The sequence below is a fragment of the Choloepus didactylus genome, chromosome 5, assembly GCF_015220235.1.
Source record: "Choloepus didactylus isolate mChoDid1 chromosome 5, mChoDid1.pri, whole genome shotgun sequence".
Classification (NCBI taxonomy): Eukaryota; Metazoa; Chordata; class Mammalia; order Pilosa; family Megalonychidae; genus Choloepus; species Choloepus didactylus.
In genome coordinates, this window is record NC_051311.1 from 64,260,295 (window position 1) to 64,277,079 (window position 16,785).

A 16,785-nucleotide genomic window follows, 5' to 3' on the forward strand; every position below is an offset into this window, starting at 1 on the left:
GAGGTTTCCGAGAGGACAAAGGGGTCATTGAGAAAGGCCTTGGAAATGATCACCAGCCCCCATCTGTCCTCCCCAGCCCCAGGGAACTGTACCTCTTGACAGCCTCGTGGAGAGGGTTAAATTGAGGCACTGATCTCTTTAAGAAGGTATGAAGAGACTCCCGAATGTCTGTTTTATTTGTCACAAGGGAGAGAATGGCTTGGGATTGTTAGATCAGTGTTTTAGAAAGGAATACCAAGGCAAGAAAGAATTACTTACCCAAGACCACATGATAATTGGAGTGTGAAAACTTAGGAGTTTTCACTTTTACGCTGGTTATCTGCCCATTAGCTACTGCTGTCTCTCATCACTACTTCTGGGAAGATGCTAGCAACGGGCACAATTCCCCATCTGGGAAATTACACTAGATCTTCCTGTCCTTGGCAGCATGGCAGGGAGTTGCCTGAAAGAGGCAGCTGTATGTGGGGGGTGAGGGAGGCTGTCACCAAGCACATGGTATCCAATGGGACACAGCTCTCGCAGCTCACAGTCACAGCGATAGCAACAGACATGCTGAGCCTGCGTTGTGTGGCCCAGAAACAACCCAGCCTCAGTGGCAGGGGACACAAGAGCAAACTGTCATTTTCAGGGCTACAGTAAGCCTGAGCCTGTTATCGTCTTATTTGCCATACCCAATTCAGCAAAAGTCAGCAAACTTTTTTTGTAAGGGACAGATAGTAAATATTTTAGGCTTTGTGGGCCATACAGTCTCTGCCGCAACTACTCAAACTCTGCTGTTGTAGGCAGAAAGCAGTCAGAGACAATACAGTCAAGAATTATTGTGGCTGTGTTTCAGTAACACTTTATCTACTGAAACAGGCAGTAGGCTGCATTTGCTCACCCCTGCTATACACCAGCTGAGTCAGGCTGGGAGGAAATGAATTTATTGGATTTCCACTGAGGGTTCCTTGGCTGAATTGCCCTCAAGGTGAGAAAGAGACTCAGGTAATGACATGGTGTGTAATGTACTGTTATTCTTGCCCCGGGGCTGACAGCACCACCAGAATGCCCAGACCACTGAACTGGAACAGACCTCCCAGACTCCCCACTCAGGGAGAGGACCAAAAGCCAAAAGGAGCCAGTGGCTGAGGAGAAGCACCACACAGAGAGATGGAGAAAAAGAAGAAATTGCTAAGCAATGAGGGGTGGCAGGAGAGACACTCAAGAAAATGGAGCTGAGTGATGGCCAGAAATGTCGGTGGCTCAGTGTTGGCTAGGGTCATTGCAAAACAAATTTAAGGAAAGCAGGGCTACTGGATCTCAAAATAATGGTAGCCACTGAAAATGCTGAGAAAAGACTTATCTGACACTGCAGACTCTACATGAGGATATGGGATGGAAGGTATACAATTCTATTCTCACTCAAAAGAAACAAACAGCAGGAATCCTTGCACTGACTGCCCAAAACCAGGACAACGCACTTAATAAACGTAGTGTCACTTTTCAGCAGCAGGTACCCTGCAGGGTGCTGACCTGAGGGCAGTGCCCACTGAGTCCTACCTCCCTCTATGTCCTTGTCCTGAGGAAGTTCATGGCTTCACTCATGGGAGTCTAACATGTCTGCCACGCCTCTGGGACCACACAGACAGGTCCAGGAGGTGCTCTGAAATCAAATCTGTGTCCTCCTCCTTTCCCATATGCTAATACAGATTTAGTAAGTGGAAAAAGCATGCCAGGGTAGAGAAATCCTGGCTGAAAATGAAATAATATAAAAAAATTGAAAACATTTAAAAAGGAGGGGTGGGGCAGGATCAAGGACAAGCACATCTTTGTAATACCTGGTCATGTGAGCTAAATCTGGTATCAAGGGAATAGGGACATGGTAGGAAAAACCAGCTTGACTGGGGCCACTGCAGCAGCTGCAAAGCTCAAGACTTCCTGAAGGGAATGCGGCACAGCGGAGGCTGCCCTGAGGTAAGAGCGACATGATGTAGGAGGCTCTGGGAGCCTCGCACAGGCAAGCTATGCTTTCTTCTAAGGGTGGCGGGACATCTGCATCCAGGAAAACCTGTGCATCAGCCTGTTCTTCTTTCTTAGATCCTTGTGGGGTGGAGGGAGGAGGGCGAAGAGAAATGTTCCCTGGGACAAATTACGGAAGAAAAAAGAAGGGACAACGCAGGTAAAGGTAAACAAATAAACTGATGACAAAACAAAACCTCTCTTCATCCCTACACTGTTCAGGAAACAGTTTTCATGTATTAGATGAAAGAAAATGCCCAGAAGAGTAAGCTACAGCTGGTTGCTTTAGTCAAAATCCCAAATCGTACTTAGTTTAGGCCATATGCTTCTTTCTTCTGGATAAAGACCTTTCAAAACAGCCAGCCCAAGTAACTGTATAGGTAGCTAAGAAAATAAAAGATTCTTCAGTGAATAATCCCCAATTTAGGGATATGAAAAATTGGGCCTCTACAAAGGTAAATACCAACTTTTGATTAGGCTGTGGATCTGCGAACTCGTTCACATGCCAGGGGCATCAAAGAAGATGGGGGAAAATTGTCTTTTCAACAGCCAAGCATCAGCAAATACATGGATACAGGTAAGGTCAAAATAATTGAGTCAGAATAAAAGAGATTGGGTCCCTCGTTCCTTTTAATGGTCACTATTCTCTTTGACCCTCTTCTACTTTTGGGTATCACCAGGGGGCCAGAAACAAGATCAGGAAGCAAAGTGGCTGGGAAAACAGCAGTTGAAAAAAAAGGAGGGGAAAGAAACTTTAGGAAAAGCGAAACAATGGGAAGATGACTTCTGGTGAGAAATGGGAGGCAAAATAGAAATTCAATTTAGATAGTAAATGATAAGAATGCCTTAGGCAACCCAGTGAGGGATTTTCCTCTTTCTACCATAGCCCAACAAACAAACATAACAAAAATCTGCTGCTGTTTCCTCTGTATTGCCTTTAAGCCATGAACTTGAGTAGATTCACCCTGCCTTCTCCAACAGGGCGACTCTGTAGTTCATTATCAAAGGACCACAGAGACAGAGGGAAATTCTACAACATTTGTTCCTTTTACTAATTCCTGGGACACTTCCAAAATTACAACAGTCACCAATGCACAACTGAAGGTATGGATTCTGGAAATACTTCTCTAACAGAGAGCTACCTTAATTAATAAAAATTAAAGCTATATTGTATAGTTATGAAATGGAGGTATGGGGGAGGCCCCTTGTACACAGTATAATGATTTCTATTTCACAAACACAAATATTTCTTAATAAAAAACAAAATAGAGGGCAACATAAATCTGATGATATGAATAAGGGTTTGTTAAACCCACCCACTCCCTGCCAATCACTGTACCAATGGCCAACAAAGCAGATGTGATACCCGGGTAGTTGCAATCAATGTCTGGGAACTGGAACCCATATCTCTTGAACTGAGAATTCAAGATCTGTTTTGCCATACCACTCAACTTTCACAAAATGAGAAGGCAAGTGCTAGGGAAATCCCAAAGGGTCTCAGTCAACAACAACAATACTGCTTAAGCAGAAGTCAAAGCAGTGGTTCTCCTGGGGCCACGGTAGTCCAACACAAACTTCTTGGGCTAGCTTGTTCTCCTGTATCTCTCACAACTAATATATCTCCTGGCAATTCGAAACAAAGTGAGATTTGCTAAAGCTTACTGTTCCAAAGAAGCCCGCACGTCTGAGCTCAAGAATCTACAAAACCCATGAGAGAGTTAAACTTCAGGACCCCGCCTGATCTTGTAGCTCAGTGCATATTATGATATTGCATGAAGGGTGGAAGGACCCCATGGATTTAACTGTAAAATGAGGAAAAAAGCAGATCCAAACTCCTAGGCCTAAGCCCAACATATTCCCCAATGTTCCTTTCTTGTGCCCACCTAGCAGGCATTATCCTGGAAAGACGACAGATCTACTGACGAAGACTTGAGGAAAATGATCAGGTAGAAGGGCACCAAAGTAGCTGAGAGCCTAACTCCTGCCTGCAAGAGCCAGCCCCACAGGCAGAAGCAGAAATACAATTAAATTAAGTCAGAAAACCCGCTACAGAAATGTAATTACTCAAAGATACAAATAAATGTTCAAAGCAAATTGGCCCCTGACAGGGTTAGTCAAGCTTCTAAATTCAGCTGGAGGCAGGCAGCTCAGGCTAATTCACCAAGGAGGAGGGCTGCAAAGCTGTAAGCTCTCTGCATTAGGATCCTGGCTAGGCTGGCTTGGTGTTCACCACACTTCCAGGCTACCAACGGTAAGAAGTGACTTGAGGGGCAGCTGGCCATCGATGCAGGGCTCAAGGAAATAAGAGGTGGGCAGATACAAGAATGGATCATAGGTGTGCAAGGCTGAACACTGGAAAAGGTGACAGACTCATCTCCAACATGGCAGAAAAGCACCAGGCCAAGTGAGCCCCACTTTCTCACTCCACTTCACACAAGAAGCAGTTGGAAGATGTCCTACCTCTCGCTGCAGCACCAGTTCCTTGGTGAAAAGTGTTGCTTCCTCACTGAAGGGCTCTCCCTCCTGCACCAAGCCTGGGAGGTTTCGGGCTCCTCTGGGGCATTCAATGCCTGTGTCAGGAAAAAAGGAGAATTTGTGGTAAAAAGGGGCCCCCTAGACTTGCTGTCCAGCAAGGACGGCCCCTGACATTTCCAACAAGGCAGGTGTTAGATCTGAGCCCATCAAATCTGAGGCTCAGGTAGAGGTCGTGGTAGAAGTGGAGGAGGGATTTAGTTCTCCCTAGCTGGAAAGAACCAACACCATCAAAGCAACAACAATGGAGAGGGGCACAGCAGCTGGGAATTATTAAAAACACCTGGTAGAAAGGGGCGTTCCAAACAAGATGAGTAGGAAACACACAGACACCAAGATTTGTAAAGTATCCTCATTTTGTACTTCTTGCTCCTTTCAGTCCCACAGATTTGCTGCTTTAACCATCACTTGTGTAAGTGGCTCTTTCACCTAAATTATACTGATAACCCCAGCCATTCTGCCTCCCGAGAGCCATTCCAGCTGACACCAAGACATTTTCCTTTTACTATCGAACTTCCACATCTAATTCAATAGCAAATTCAAAAGTAACTTGGTGTCATTTTCTTCTCCAAATAAGGTCCCCCCTATGTCCTCTGGCTTTATTTTAGACAAAAGTACCAGCATTTTTTTCATTCAGAATGAGGGACAGAAATTAGAGAATACCAATGAAGCATTAGGTGCCTGGTATCAGAGTTACATCATAATTCTACTAGTTTATTAGCTTTATGACCCTGGCTAAGTTATTGAACTATTCAAAGCCTTGGTTTCCCTATTTATAAAACAGGTATAATAATAAAATCTACTTCATATGGTTGTTGGGTGAACTAAGGGAGATTATGTATGTAAAATACTCAGCACAGTGCCTGGCACATGGAAAAGTTCAATATATTTTAGCTATTATTTGCATCATCACTCTTAGCAATTACTTGAGCTCAAAATCTCACGTCATCTTTGACTCCACAACTAGCCTGTGAGATCCCGAGGACAGAGAGCCCATCCTTCATACTTCTTTGTGTCCAAGAATGGTGTTTTGTACATGCTCACTAACCAAGTTTGGCTACCTTTTCTTTCCTTCTTTGAGTCAATGATTGATTTCACAAATATTTATCACTAGCAGTGGTCACCTGTTACAGACCATGAATTATGTCACATTTTGATGTCTAAATAAGACAAGTATTTCACAGAAATTTACACTACAGCTACAATTACAAGGCAAAATGTTGAAGTGGGCTAGAGACATAGGAAAAAAAAAGATTAAAAATGGGGGAGGATGCATTTGTTGGCCATGTCTCTGAATCACTGCTGGTCTCTCCCTCTGCAACAAGGCAGAACCAGGAGGGGTTACCCCTTATTTACAAACAGCTTCAAGTGAAGGTGTGGGAGGGTACACTAATGAGAATTGGCCCGGGGAGGCAAAGGGGTGGGGGTCAAGGCTACTACAAACATCTTCCAGGGAGCTTTTGGGAGAAGGCCCACCCCTGCTGGGACAGCAAGCGCATCCCTATGGATGAAGGTAGGTGGCTGCTCAAGGCTCCGGCACAGATTCAAGGTGATGAGGCTCAGAAGAAAGGGAACAGTCTATACCCTGGGTTTTCAGAAGATCAAGAACAGAGCTTTCTCTCTGAGTGTCAAGGCCTCACAGATGGAATAAATCATATCAAACGGAATGGTAGGTGGAGAGTATAGCATCAGGAGAGAGAGACTGTGTAGCGTGTAAGCAGCTTGAGCTGGCGGCAATGACCATCCTGCCCCTTTTGCAAAGATGGGAAGGCTGAAGGCCCTACCCCAGTGTCGTGTGGGCAGGACGATCACCAAGGCTGTCTCATTCCCAGGCTGCAGAGGAGGAGTGGAACTTGTTCTTGAAAAAGACGGTAATAAAATCCCAGAGCCAAAGAGCCTGAGGTTAACTCTGAAGAGAGAGATGGGCTAGAATAAAGTAGAATGGAAGATAGCCCAAGATTTTCTCATCAACAGCCAAAAACACTTTTCGTTTTATATCTGCAAACTAAGCAAGAGTAGAATTGTCAGAGAGAGAAAAATAAACAATTCTATTGAACTATCATGCCACATAACCATAGGTAAAGTGTTGTTGCAGAAACAAGAATAATTTTAAAACAAGTGTTCAGTTTGTTTCTGACCCTCAGTATCCATTTGGGTGGGATAGAAACTCAGCCTGTCCAACCTGCGGAGGACCCTGGTGCTGCTAGAACTGGGACTAAAACTGGGAGGAGGCTAGGGAAAGGCACTGGGCAGCAGGAACTAGGAGTAAAGAATAAACAGGTGAGAAAGAATTTTCACTGAGATGACACAAAAGATTTCTGAGTCTCACTGGTTGAGCAGAGGTGCCCACACCATCCCTCTGTCACTTTTTTGGTATTCTGAAGTCTCAAGAGGTTGGTCAAGTTGCAGAGATCCCCTGGAGCTTTCTTTCTGAATCCAGGGAGACCACTAGGTGATTAATCTGAGAAAACAAGATGGCTCAATGGGCCCAGAGAGTTAAACAAGTCAACCTGAAATTTATTCAAAACAGCTTTCAGGAGAGGGTCTTCTGGGTCTCTGGAAGCCAAACCCCAAGCACTCCAGGTAGACTAAAACGCAAAGCAGGGCCTTTGTGATGTGGCTCCTACACGTCGCAGCAACTGAGCTCTTAAGCTCTTCAAGAGGAGGAAGCTGAAATAAGCTGCTTCCCTGTCCTTGTTTAAGGGGGAATAAGTAAACGTATTCAGGCACATCAGTTCTTGTCAGGCAGGTGGATAAGAGCAAGGAAAGGAACAGAAAAGTTGCTTGGGAACAAGATTATTATCTCTTCTTTTAGGAATTCCTTCCTTTTCTTCCGGACTCTTACTTCTCTTTGACCTGACTCCTCTGAAGTAATCCATTCCCAGCCAGAACCTGTCTCACCGCCATATCTCAGCTCAGGGGCAGCTATGGCTTAGGGGATAGCACTTGTTAAGATAGCCAGCAAAGAGTTGTGTCTTACGAACAGGCCCAGTGGGTGCAGGCACGAAAGGGTTAACCCCAGGTATAAATGCTAGGAGAACAAAGATGGGAGAAAAAGGAACATTTACTGAGTACCCGCTACTGTCTGGGAATCAGCATTTCCCTCACTCTACAGATGAAGACTATATGGCTCCAAATCCCAAAGCTGCGAAGTGGCATATCTGAATTTTAGACTGTCGAGACCAAAACCACTGAGAAGTCCAGTTTGGGAGACTGAACATTGTAACCAGAGGGTGTTAAAACCTCTAAGGTAGACCAGGTGGGAGTCTTATTGGGTAGGTGAGCAGAGTCAGAGAATACAGGTACAGCTGCTCCTTACTGGTCAGAACAGAGAGGTGTGGGGCACTGGGGTCTCCTGTCAAAAAGGGCTTGGGAGCAGAGTCTCAGTCACTGCCAGACTAGGGCCCTGAGCCCAGACTCCAGGCTCCAAGTAGAGGAATTCCTAGATACAACAAGGGGAGCCCCAGATAGGACACCAAAACAGGGACTCAGAAATAGAGCTGGGGCATCTATTACCCGATCAGGGCTCAAAGTCAGGGTGTGGCAGGCAGGGTTTTATGGTATCAGAGAGCTGCTGAGGCAAGCTACTTATACAGATGAAGGACAGTGTAGACCAGTTTTTTTCAAAGTTTTTTTTTTTTAAATCATGACCCATCTACACGCTTACATGTAAGTACACTTCTAAGTAACAAAGTTTCCACAAAACAATGGTTAACCTGACTACACGTGATATACTCTGATAATCTCTACTCTATATCATTAATGAAAAAAGGACACTAAATTGATTTAAGATTGGCAGGGATGGAGCAAGTCCCAAGGACCTTCTCGGAGAGTTCAAAGGCTACTCTAACAGAGTGCTTATCAGCATCCGGACTTGCTTTTGTGTCCCAAGGGATCAAGGGAAAGGGCAAGAAATATGTTGTCCACTAACGGAGAGGAGACCAAACAAATGTGAACAATCTAAAGCCAGAAAGACAGCTGTTGCTGCTGAAAACCAGGTGAAGACACATGTGGTCAGCAAGAAGGGGTCTGTTATGTCCTCCTTTCCCAGGAGCTCAGTCAGTAAGAAAACACAGTCCGCTCTGCTCCTTTACACAAACAAGGACTGCAGGACTGGGCTGGCATCCCTGCTGTGCTGCTTTACTCTCAGTAGGACGGACTAAAAACAAAAAGAAAGAAAGGAAAAGAAAAGTGATAAAGGGAAAGAAAGTTAGGTTCTCAGAGAGGGAATGAGGCTGCCCTTGCTGAGGGGGCGGGCTGAGAGGCAGCAGTGGTGCGTTCCCAAGCCAGGGAGGGCCTCAGACTCTAAATATGAAGTGAGATATCACTGGAGTTCCAGAAGCGCTCCCCAGCCAGTTGAGGAAGTGCCAGAAATTCTGGATAGTGCACATTACCTTTAATAGCTGTCTTGCCCGATAACGTAACAGTGCAGTGCTGCCTGCTGATAAGGACATATTAACTCTGCTGTGCTTCAAATGCCACAGATTCAGGTTAAGTGCCAAACGTACCCCTGACACTTACAAGCCATTCAAAAAACAAAAATGATTTGTTTAAAATTAAAAATACACTACACCTTAACCTCTCCGCCAACTGCCAAACATCCTGAATATCTTTCTTCTGTATTATGGGAAGGCTGCTGTGGGGCCTTCTCAGCTGAATTCCAACAAGGGCAGATACGGAAGCAGCAAACAAGACACAAACCCTCTCTACTGCTCCGTGTGGGCCCCGAGCTCTTTAAAGTCTCTATAAGCCCATATGTCGGTAGGTAAAAACTCATTATTTTTTACACTTTTTCTAGGACTTTCTAGGATATGACTGGTTACCGAGACTACACAAAACAAAATTAAATTTGAAAAGGTTTTTGCCTGATTTTGTATGGTGTAGGAAGAGAGTTCACCACTAGCTGTAAGCACACCCTGATTCTGGTTTTTGCTCTGACACTGACAAAGTATTAAACCTCTCCAGGCCTCATGTACTTTGTCTTTCAAAGGAAGGCTCTCTAAAGTCTCTTCTGGGCATATAATCCTACAATTTTGGTTATGCCCCTTTGGTATTCCTTAACCGAGAATTGACCTCTAGAGTACAGGAAGCCTCCTTTCAAACTTAAAATGCTAGGCTGTAGAGTAATCATTCTATTAAAAAAAAAAAATATACATTTAGAGACATTGACTAACTACATCAATTAGCACAAACACTTTGGTCAGTCAGCTCTGGAATCAAGAAGTACAAATTCCTGTTAATGACACGATAATGGCTATATAAGAGGCTATTGATGGCTATGTGAGAGTTATGTACGGCTCTGAATATTTTATACTGTATGTTGACTTTTATGATAATAAAGCCTCAGGACTCAAATGGCAAATCTGCCTTGGCTAGATGTGCCACCTAGCTTCCCAATGGCATTGAGTCCAGGAAACAAGTGACCAGGCATTAGTTGAAGGTAACAGAACTCTAGTGGAAACAAAAACCAATCTGAAGGCTTAGTCAGTGATGTTTATTGCATACACACTGTGTTCTAACTACTGCATTAGATTTACAGAGAGGGGGCAGAGAAGGCCTGCAGATACAATCTCTGCCTTCTACCTCCTTAGGACTCTTAAAAATAACACAATTCACATGGCAGAACTTCTCTCCCTCCATTTCACAAAACCACCAGTGCCTACTCAAGGCTGGGCACCATTGAGAAGATGGGGGATTCAGTGACGAACAAGAAGGACTGCTCATGAAGCTTAACTGCCAGCTTGAAAACACTGTTTTCTTCTAACTGTTGCAGAGGGTATATTATTGATAACTGAATTTCACATTTAGCCCCTGGGTCGCAGAATGTTAAGAAATAACATCCAGTAGGATAACTGGATTGTGTTAGGCAGATGCATGTGTGTCTTGGAGACTTTTGGCAGAATGTACTGGCTCACCAGGTCACGTCCCTTGCTAAGGGGACAGCCTCAGGCAGCTGTGCTTTCCAGCACTTGACCCTGGCCTCTGTTCTCTCCCTTCACCACAAGTTAGGAAGGGAGGGTCAGAGCAGAAGGTGGGGGATAGCAGCGAGGGTGGGAGCTTGAATCAGGTGCACCTGATTCAAGGGTAGCAAGCTACAATCAGGCCAGCAGTGGGAAAAAGCTCCGTCCAAACAGAAAAGGGAGATATCAGGTAAGCTGGTAAGATTCTCTTTTTGGAACTTGAACTGGGTGGTGTGCCATACACAAGCCCATGGGGAGTCAGAAAAAGGGGGCAGTGAGCAGAGGGGACTAACTTGCATTAACCCTGGAGCCCTAGGGTGGAGATTTACGATGAAGTCCTGGAAGCAATCCCAGTTCCAGGATCTGTGAGGCCTGTCCCTAGTCTGAATCCTATTTGGGTTTTCTTGGGTGTTCCTGAAATCTGTTCTCTCCCCTCATCACCACCCTGAGCCAACCTATGTGAGAATCAGGTACTTGCAGCCCAAATAAAACTAACTAAAACTAAAACTGAAATTGCTTCTTTTGACAGGCACTGTGAATATTCAGATTTTATTCTTTCCAGCTCTAATACACTGGCTAGCACATAGTGGCACTGCAGATCCTCCATAAATGTTGAATGAACAGACATTAGTGAAAAATACATCTGAAAAGAAGTAAACACATGAAGAGAGATGGCTACTGAATGGAGGCAAGTCATGGCTGTAGAAGTCAGATAAGGTCCAGCCTAATTCATCTGGAGAAGAGATGTAGTTTATGCAAATACCAGGAGAGGGAATGGCAGAATCCCTAAGTACAAACATCCCACTTTCCCATGGTTACATAACACTTCAAAGGAGAAAAATAAAGACTAGTTACACCCATTTTCCCCACTGGGCTTTAAACTAGCACACTTGAGGGAATGAACACAGTTTTAACAGAGAGAACAAGCGGCCGACACCAGCCAGCAATGTCAGACTTTTTGAGGCTGGAGCACAGCAAAGATGTTTCGTTTCCAAAACAATTCCCACTCGTGGCCCTGTATGCAGCTCTAGGAAGCTGTGTGGCCACGTGGAAACGCAGAAATCTGGAACACATTTAAAGAGGAGCAGCAGAAAATGACTCAGGGGCGGGAGGCCTGCCTTTCAAGGAAAGATAAAAGGTGCTAAATCTGTCGGAGTTCGGCTAAGCGGTGACTAAGAGGGTGACACAATAACAATCCGCAAATATTTGAAAGGTGTAAACACAAGAAAGGAGGGGAAATGCTTAGCTTGAAAACAGGGGGTGTAATTATTAGGGGAAAGAAAATCTGGACTACGTATCAGAAGAACTCAGAGTGGGGATGACTACTGGGTTATAAATAAGTTTCCCAGTGGAAATGAAAATGTTATTCAATCCTCAAGCTGAAGGGTGGTCACTAAGTCCACCCCTCTCTTTATAAGGGTGAAGGCAGCCCAGACCACAGAACTGTGATTTTGTTTTCCATATTTAGGGAAAGACTTTTTAAATAATTTTCTATTGTAAATACCTCTGCTTTAAATACTGTTCCCTGAAATTTCAATTCAAATTTTGTTGCTCAAACTATAGAGGAGGCAAAAGGGCAGATCTAGTGAGACTTTTTAGAACAAAAACAGGCTTTATCTGCTATTCACGTGGCCGGCTAGCAGAGAAAGTGCAGCTGAGCACAGACAGCTGGGAAAGGGACAGGCGAATAGACTATCTCATCTAGTGGGTCATCCCTGGTCTCTAAGACCCTGTGCAAGAATGCGGAAGTAAGTTTCCCAGATGGGAAACTGTGGCACTCCTCCCTTCTTTCTATACACAAGGACAAGACAAGGCACAGAAAGAACACCAAAATAAGCTTCCTGTCATGCTTACTGCACTCCAATACCTTTTCCTGAATTCCTGCTGCTACAACTAGTCAATTTATAATCCGCAGACTCTCAGCAGAGTTCTACCCCCAGATTCAATTAGTTCCATTTCTATACTTTCTCTCACCACCCTTCCCCATCCACCAAAAAACAAAACAAAATGAAACTTTAAAAACCCACTACACATAGAGGGACATTTAAACTCTGTATGTTGCCCAAGAAAAAGCAACCCTTTTAACAACATCCAGGCTGATTTCAAAATCTCTTTGACTTTAATAATATATAGCTATTTTCTCCTTAAGCATCAAGAACAAAATCAAGAACTCCCAAGCCATCGGCGCAAAATACAGAAGCAGAACTTCATCTGAATATATGTGCAAAAGCAAATTGGTTCACATTGTTGATTCTTAGAACTATAATACATCTTATGTACCAAAAGTTTGCTTTTAGTTCCCTCTCTCAGAGATAAACTTTAAAGAAGAGAAAGAATATGGAGGTCTCAAGTTGCAAATGAGGTCAGTGAATCAGTTAACAATTGAGAACTGCAAACCATCCCACTTAGGACCAGCTGGTCCTACATTTTCATGTTCTTAAAATGGCCCACAAAGCAAGGCAAACGTAGACCAGTTGGTTCCTAAAAGTTTGTTCTACATGGTGTGAGGCCTCAATTTGTATTAAAAAGTTCAGAAATAAAACAAGGATTTTGTATTGTCTCAAATTTTTTATTCTCTCCCTTGTTCTATAAACCTCTACTTTGTTCCCTCAGGGGAAGTAGTATCTTGTGTGCCAATTTTGGAACATGTCGCAGCTAAAGCTCTTTCAAAGATCAGAATAAAGGGATGAAAGAAGAATGAAGGGATTCTAATTAAAGGGATCAAATTCCTCAGGTAATTGTAGTCCAGGGAGTTAGAACTGGGCAAGAGCTGAGACTGAAGCTGTTTTTAGTTTATACTTCCAATTTTTTAGGGTAGACTTTTATTAGGTTGTTCTGATTTTTGTCATGTTTGATGCATTGGTTGAAAGGCCAGAAACTGAAATTAATTGGGAATAGGAGCAATAAGACAGAGTCTTCACAATGGGATGGGAATTGCATTTCCCTTTGAAGAAAGGAAGGGGTGTTGAGGGGATGCATTTACAGAGAGGAAGTGCAGTGCTTGGCTTTAGACATGCCTTGAATTTCTCCCAACAAGTCATAATAGCTTTATTACTAGAAGAGGGGTGATATATCTCACGTCCCATCTCTAGCTGTTGTTAGCCTGTTAACTGTAGATCCCCATTGTGCAGTTGTCTGAAAAGAAGAGATATGCCAGTTCTCTCTGTATTCCCAGTATCTAGCACATAGTAGATGCTGAATAGTTGTTGGCTAAATTAACACAAACCTAGAGGAAACAGTACAAACCTGTTAACAGCAATCTTCTATTCCGAGGTCCTCATGCATACTAGTTAACTCTTTTGGTGGGTTTGTGAGGATTCTTCTAACTCTTATCTCCAGGACTTTAAGACCAGTGAAATGTTAAATGCTAAATCCCTGACCACTGTCCAAGGAGGAGACAAGGAAGGAGTGGCTCCCAGGCCTTCTATGGATTTCTCCTGCTCAGTCTAGCTGGGCATCACCAAGCTTGATTTTTTGTTGAATTTACTCACCGAAGAATCACTCCCAAAAGGAAGAAAAGCTTGTTCACTTGGAGCTGGTGCAGCAGATAACAATTAGAGTAACCTTTTATAATTCTCCCCATTACAAAGCAAGATCTGAAAACAGTGATTTTTTTAAAGGGAAAAAAAACCCCTCCCTGATTAACGAGCAAGGCCTTTCCCCTCCTGTTACATCCCAAGAGCATGGCTGTAAACAAGCCAATCATGCTGCCTCTGGGGATGTGTTTGGGAACTGGAGGTTGGGAGAGTGTGTGGTAGTGGAGGTGGTGGTTGGAGAGGGCCTGCGTCTGCTTCCCACTACCCATTGTTCATTTTCTGCCGTTTGCAAACCCAGCAGCCGCAGTAATGTCACTGTCAACTGTTAGCAGAATGAAGCAAAGGGCATGGGACAGATCTGGGCCCTCCAAATATTTTTTCCCTTGGATTTCCCTTCATGATGCATATCAAAACAATAATCTCATCCTCCATTAACAAACTCACAGAAAAGAAAGCGTCAGAGGCTAAAAGTTAGGGCTATAAGGTCTTTCAGATGACAAGAAAGCTCTTCCAGGGCTCAAGCTTTTATGTAACAATGGCAGAGTGGAGATGGCGCCTCACAAGCACAAACCCCACATCTAAGCAACGAGGGGGAGTTGGTTTCTATGAGAACCTCAACTTTTGCTTTTTCAGACTTATTTTAAACATGTAACCTTATCTTTGAGTCACATGAAACTTAGAATTATTTTGTTCCCTTTTTCATTTTTGGCACTGGAGGGTTTCTAGTCTTGGTCTTTTTATACCATGTTAATGGATAAAGAGAAAAACTTGAGTCTACTGTCCCAGCTGGTAGAGATTAGCTGTGGGGTGGGGAGAAAACCATAGGATATACCCCCATGGATCCTGCAAGTACAAGCTTCCAGAAGGTACATCAGCACACACCTGGCAGCCAAATGTAAAAGCTACTTAAATTTAGAATGACTTTTTCTAAACCAAGCTGTGTTGTGTTATTTGAACAAAATGGTTCTGAGTTGTGTGGAGTGCACCTCCAAACTACTGCCTTTCTTGAGCTTTCACTCGAAGAAAATTGCTCTGTGCTCCTCCTCCTGAGGCAAGTGAAATCCAAGTGTCTAGAGATTAGTATACTTAGCTAGTGGAACTGGAGAAGAAAAAATCAGCTAGTGTCAGGAATACTAAGATCCAAGAACCAAAGGGAATGAATAAAAAAAATTGAGAGTTGAGAAACTGGTATTAAGAGCTCCTTTACCTCACTAACTTCACCTTAAAAAAAAAAAAAGAGCAAGTGAAAAGGACTGGGATTCTGACAAGCCAAGTTCTTCAGGAGCACAGGCTGATTTTGGACACATAGATACATCCTGTGATGAGTAACTTGAATCTGGATTATTGGTAAAAAATAGCATTCAATTATTTTGGTTATCATACTCTAAAGCAGGGGTCGCAAACTACTTCCTGTGGGCTAAATCTGGCCTGCTGCCATGAACTAAGAATGGTTTTTGCATTTTTAAATGGTTGGGGAAAAAAAAATCAAAAGAAGAATATTTCATGATGTGAAAAGTGTCTAAAATTCAAATTTCAGTGTCCATAAATAAAGTTTTATTGAATCATGGCCACACTCATTTATTGTCTATGGTTGTCACATGACAATGGCAGAGCTGTAGAGCTGTGACAGAGACCACGTAGCCCGCAAAGCCTAAAATATTTACTATCTGGTTCCTTACAGCAAAGAAGTCTGCCTACTCTTACTTTAAAGAATGTTTCATGCTGGTACAAAACAAAAAATAAAACAAAACAGGCAAGGCAGAGAGTTCAACTTCCCCAAACTAGAATATCAGTACAAGTGACGGTTTAAGAACATCTTAAATAACAACAATAATAAAGCCCGTGATCACATCACTTAGAAAATAAAAGTTAAGGAGAGTGCAGCTATGAGTGACGTTTTGAAGAGGAGCAAGCTTGCTAGAGAGGAACATCCCAGGAGAAAGCCATTTTGAAACCAGAACTTTGGAGCAGATGCCAGCCACGTGCCTTCCCAGCTAACAGAGGTTTTCCGGACACCATTTGCCATCCTCCAGTGAAGGTACCTGATTACTGATGTGTTACCTTGGACACTTTATGGCCTTAAGACTGTAACTGTATAGCCAAATAAACCCCCTTTTCATAAAAGCCAATCCATCTCTGGTGTTTTGCATTCCGCAGCATTAGCAAACTAGAACAGATTTTGGTACCAGAGAAGTGGGGTGCTTTTGCTGCTGAGTCTGCAAATACCAAACATGTTGGAACGGCTTTTTAAATGGGTAAGGGGAAGTTTCTGGAAGAATTGTGAGGAGCTTGATAGAAAAGGCCTAAACTGCTTTAAAGAGACTATTTATGGAAATATGGACTCTAAAGATACTTCTGATGAGGCCTTGAACAGAAATGATCAATGTGTTGTTGTAAACTGGAAGAAAGGCGATCCTTGTTTTAAAGTGGCAGAGAATTTGGCAAAATTGAGTCCTGGTGTCAGATGGAAGGAAGAATTTAAAAGTGACAACCTGGAATACTTAGCTGAGGAGATCTCCAGACTACCTGTGGAGGAGATACCCTGGCTTCTCCTTGCAGCTTATAGTAAAATGAGAGGAGAAAGAGATAAACTTAGAACTGAACTCTTGGGTTCAAAGAGACCAGAAGCTGAAAATTACGAGCCTCCAGGGGGTGGAATCCCAGAAACTACAGCCCAACATGAGGATGTAACCAAACATGGAACCCAGCCGCCATTTCAGTACAAACCAAGATTGGAGATGGAATTATCCAGAAAGGAT

General features: G+C 43.5%; 1 protein-coding gene across 1 annotated transcript in view; it reads right to left on the minus strand.

The window, feature by feature from the left end:
- The window catches only part of SND1 (staphylococcal nuclease and tudor domain containing 1), a 462,700-nt gene that overhangs the window by 93,960 nt on the left and 351,955 nt on the right, over positions 1 to 16,785 (minus strand). The window contains exon 16 of the mRNA XM_037836239.1: positions 4,459 to 4,568. Coding sequence (XP_037692167.1) covers positions 4,459 to 4,568 — 110 coding nt within the window. The remainder of the gene's footprint in view (positions 1 to 4,458; positions 4,569 to 16,785) is intronic.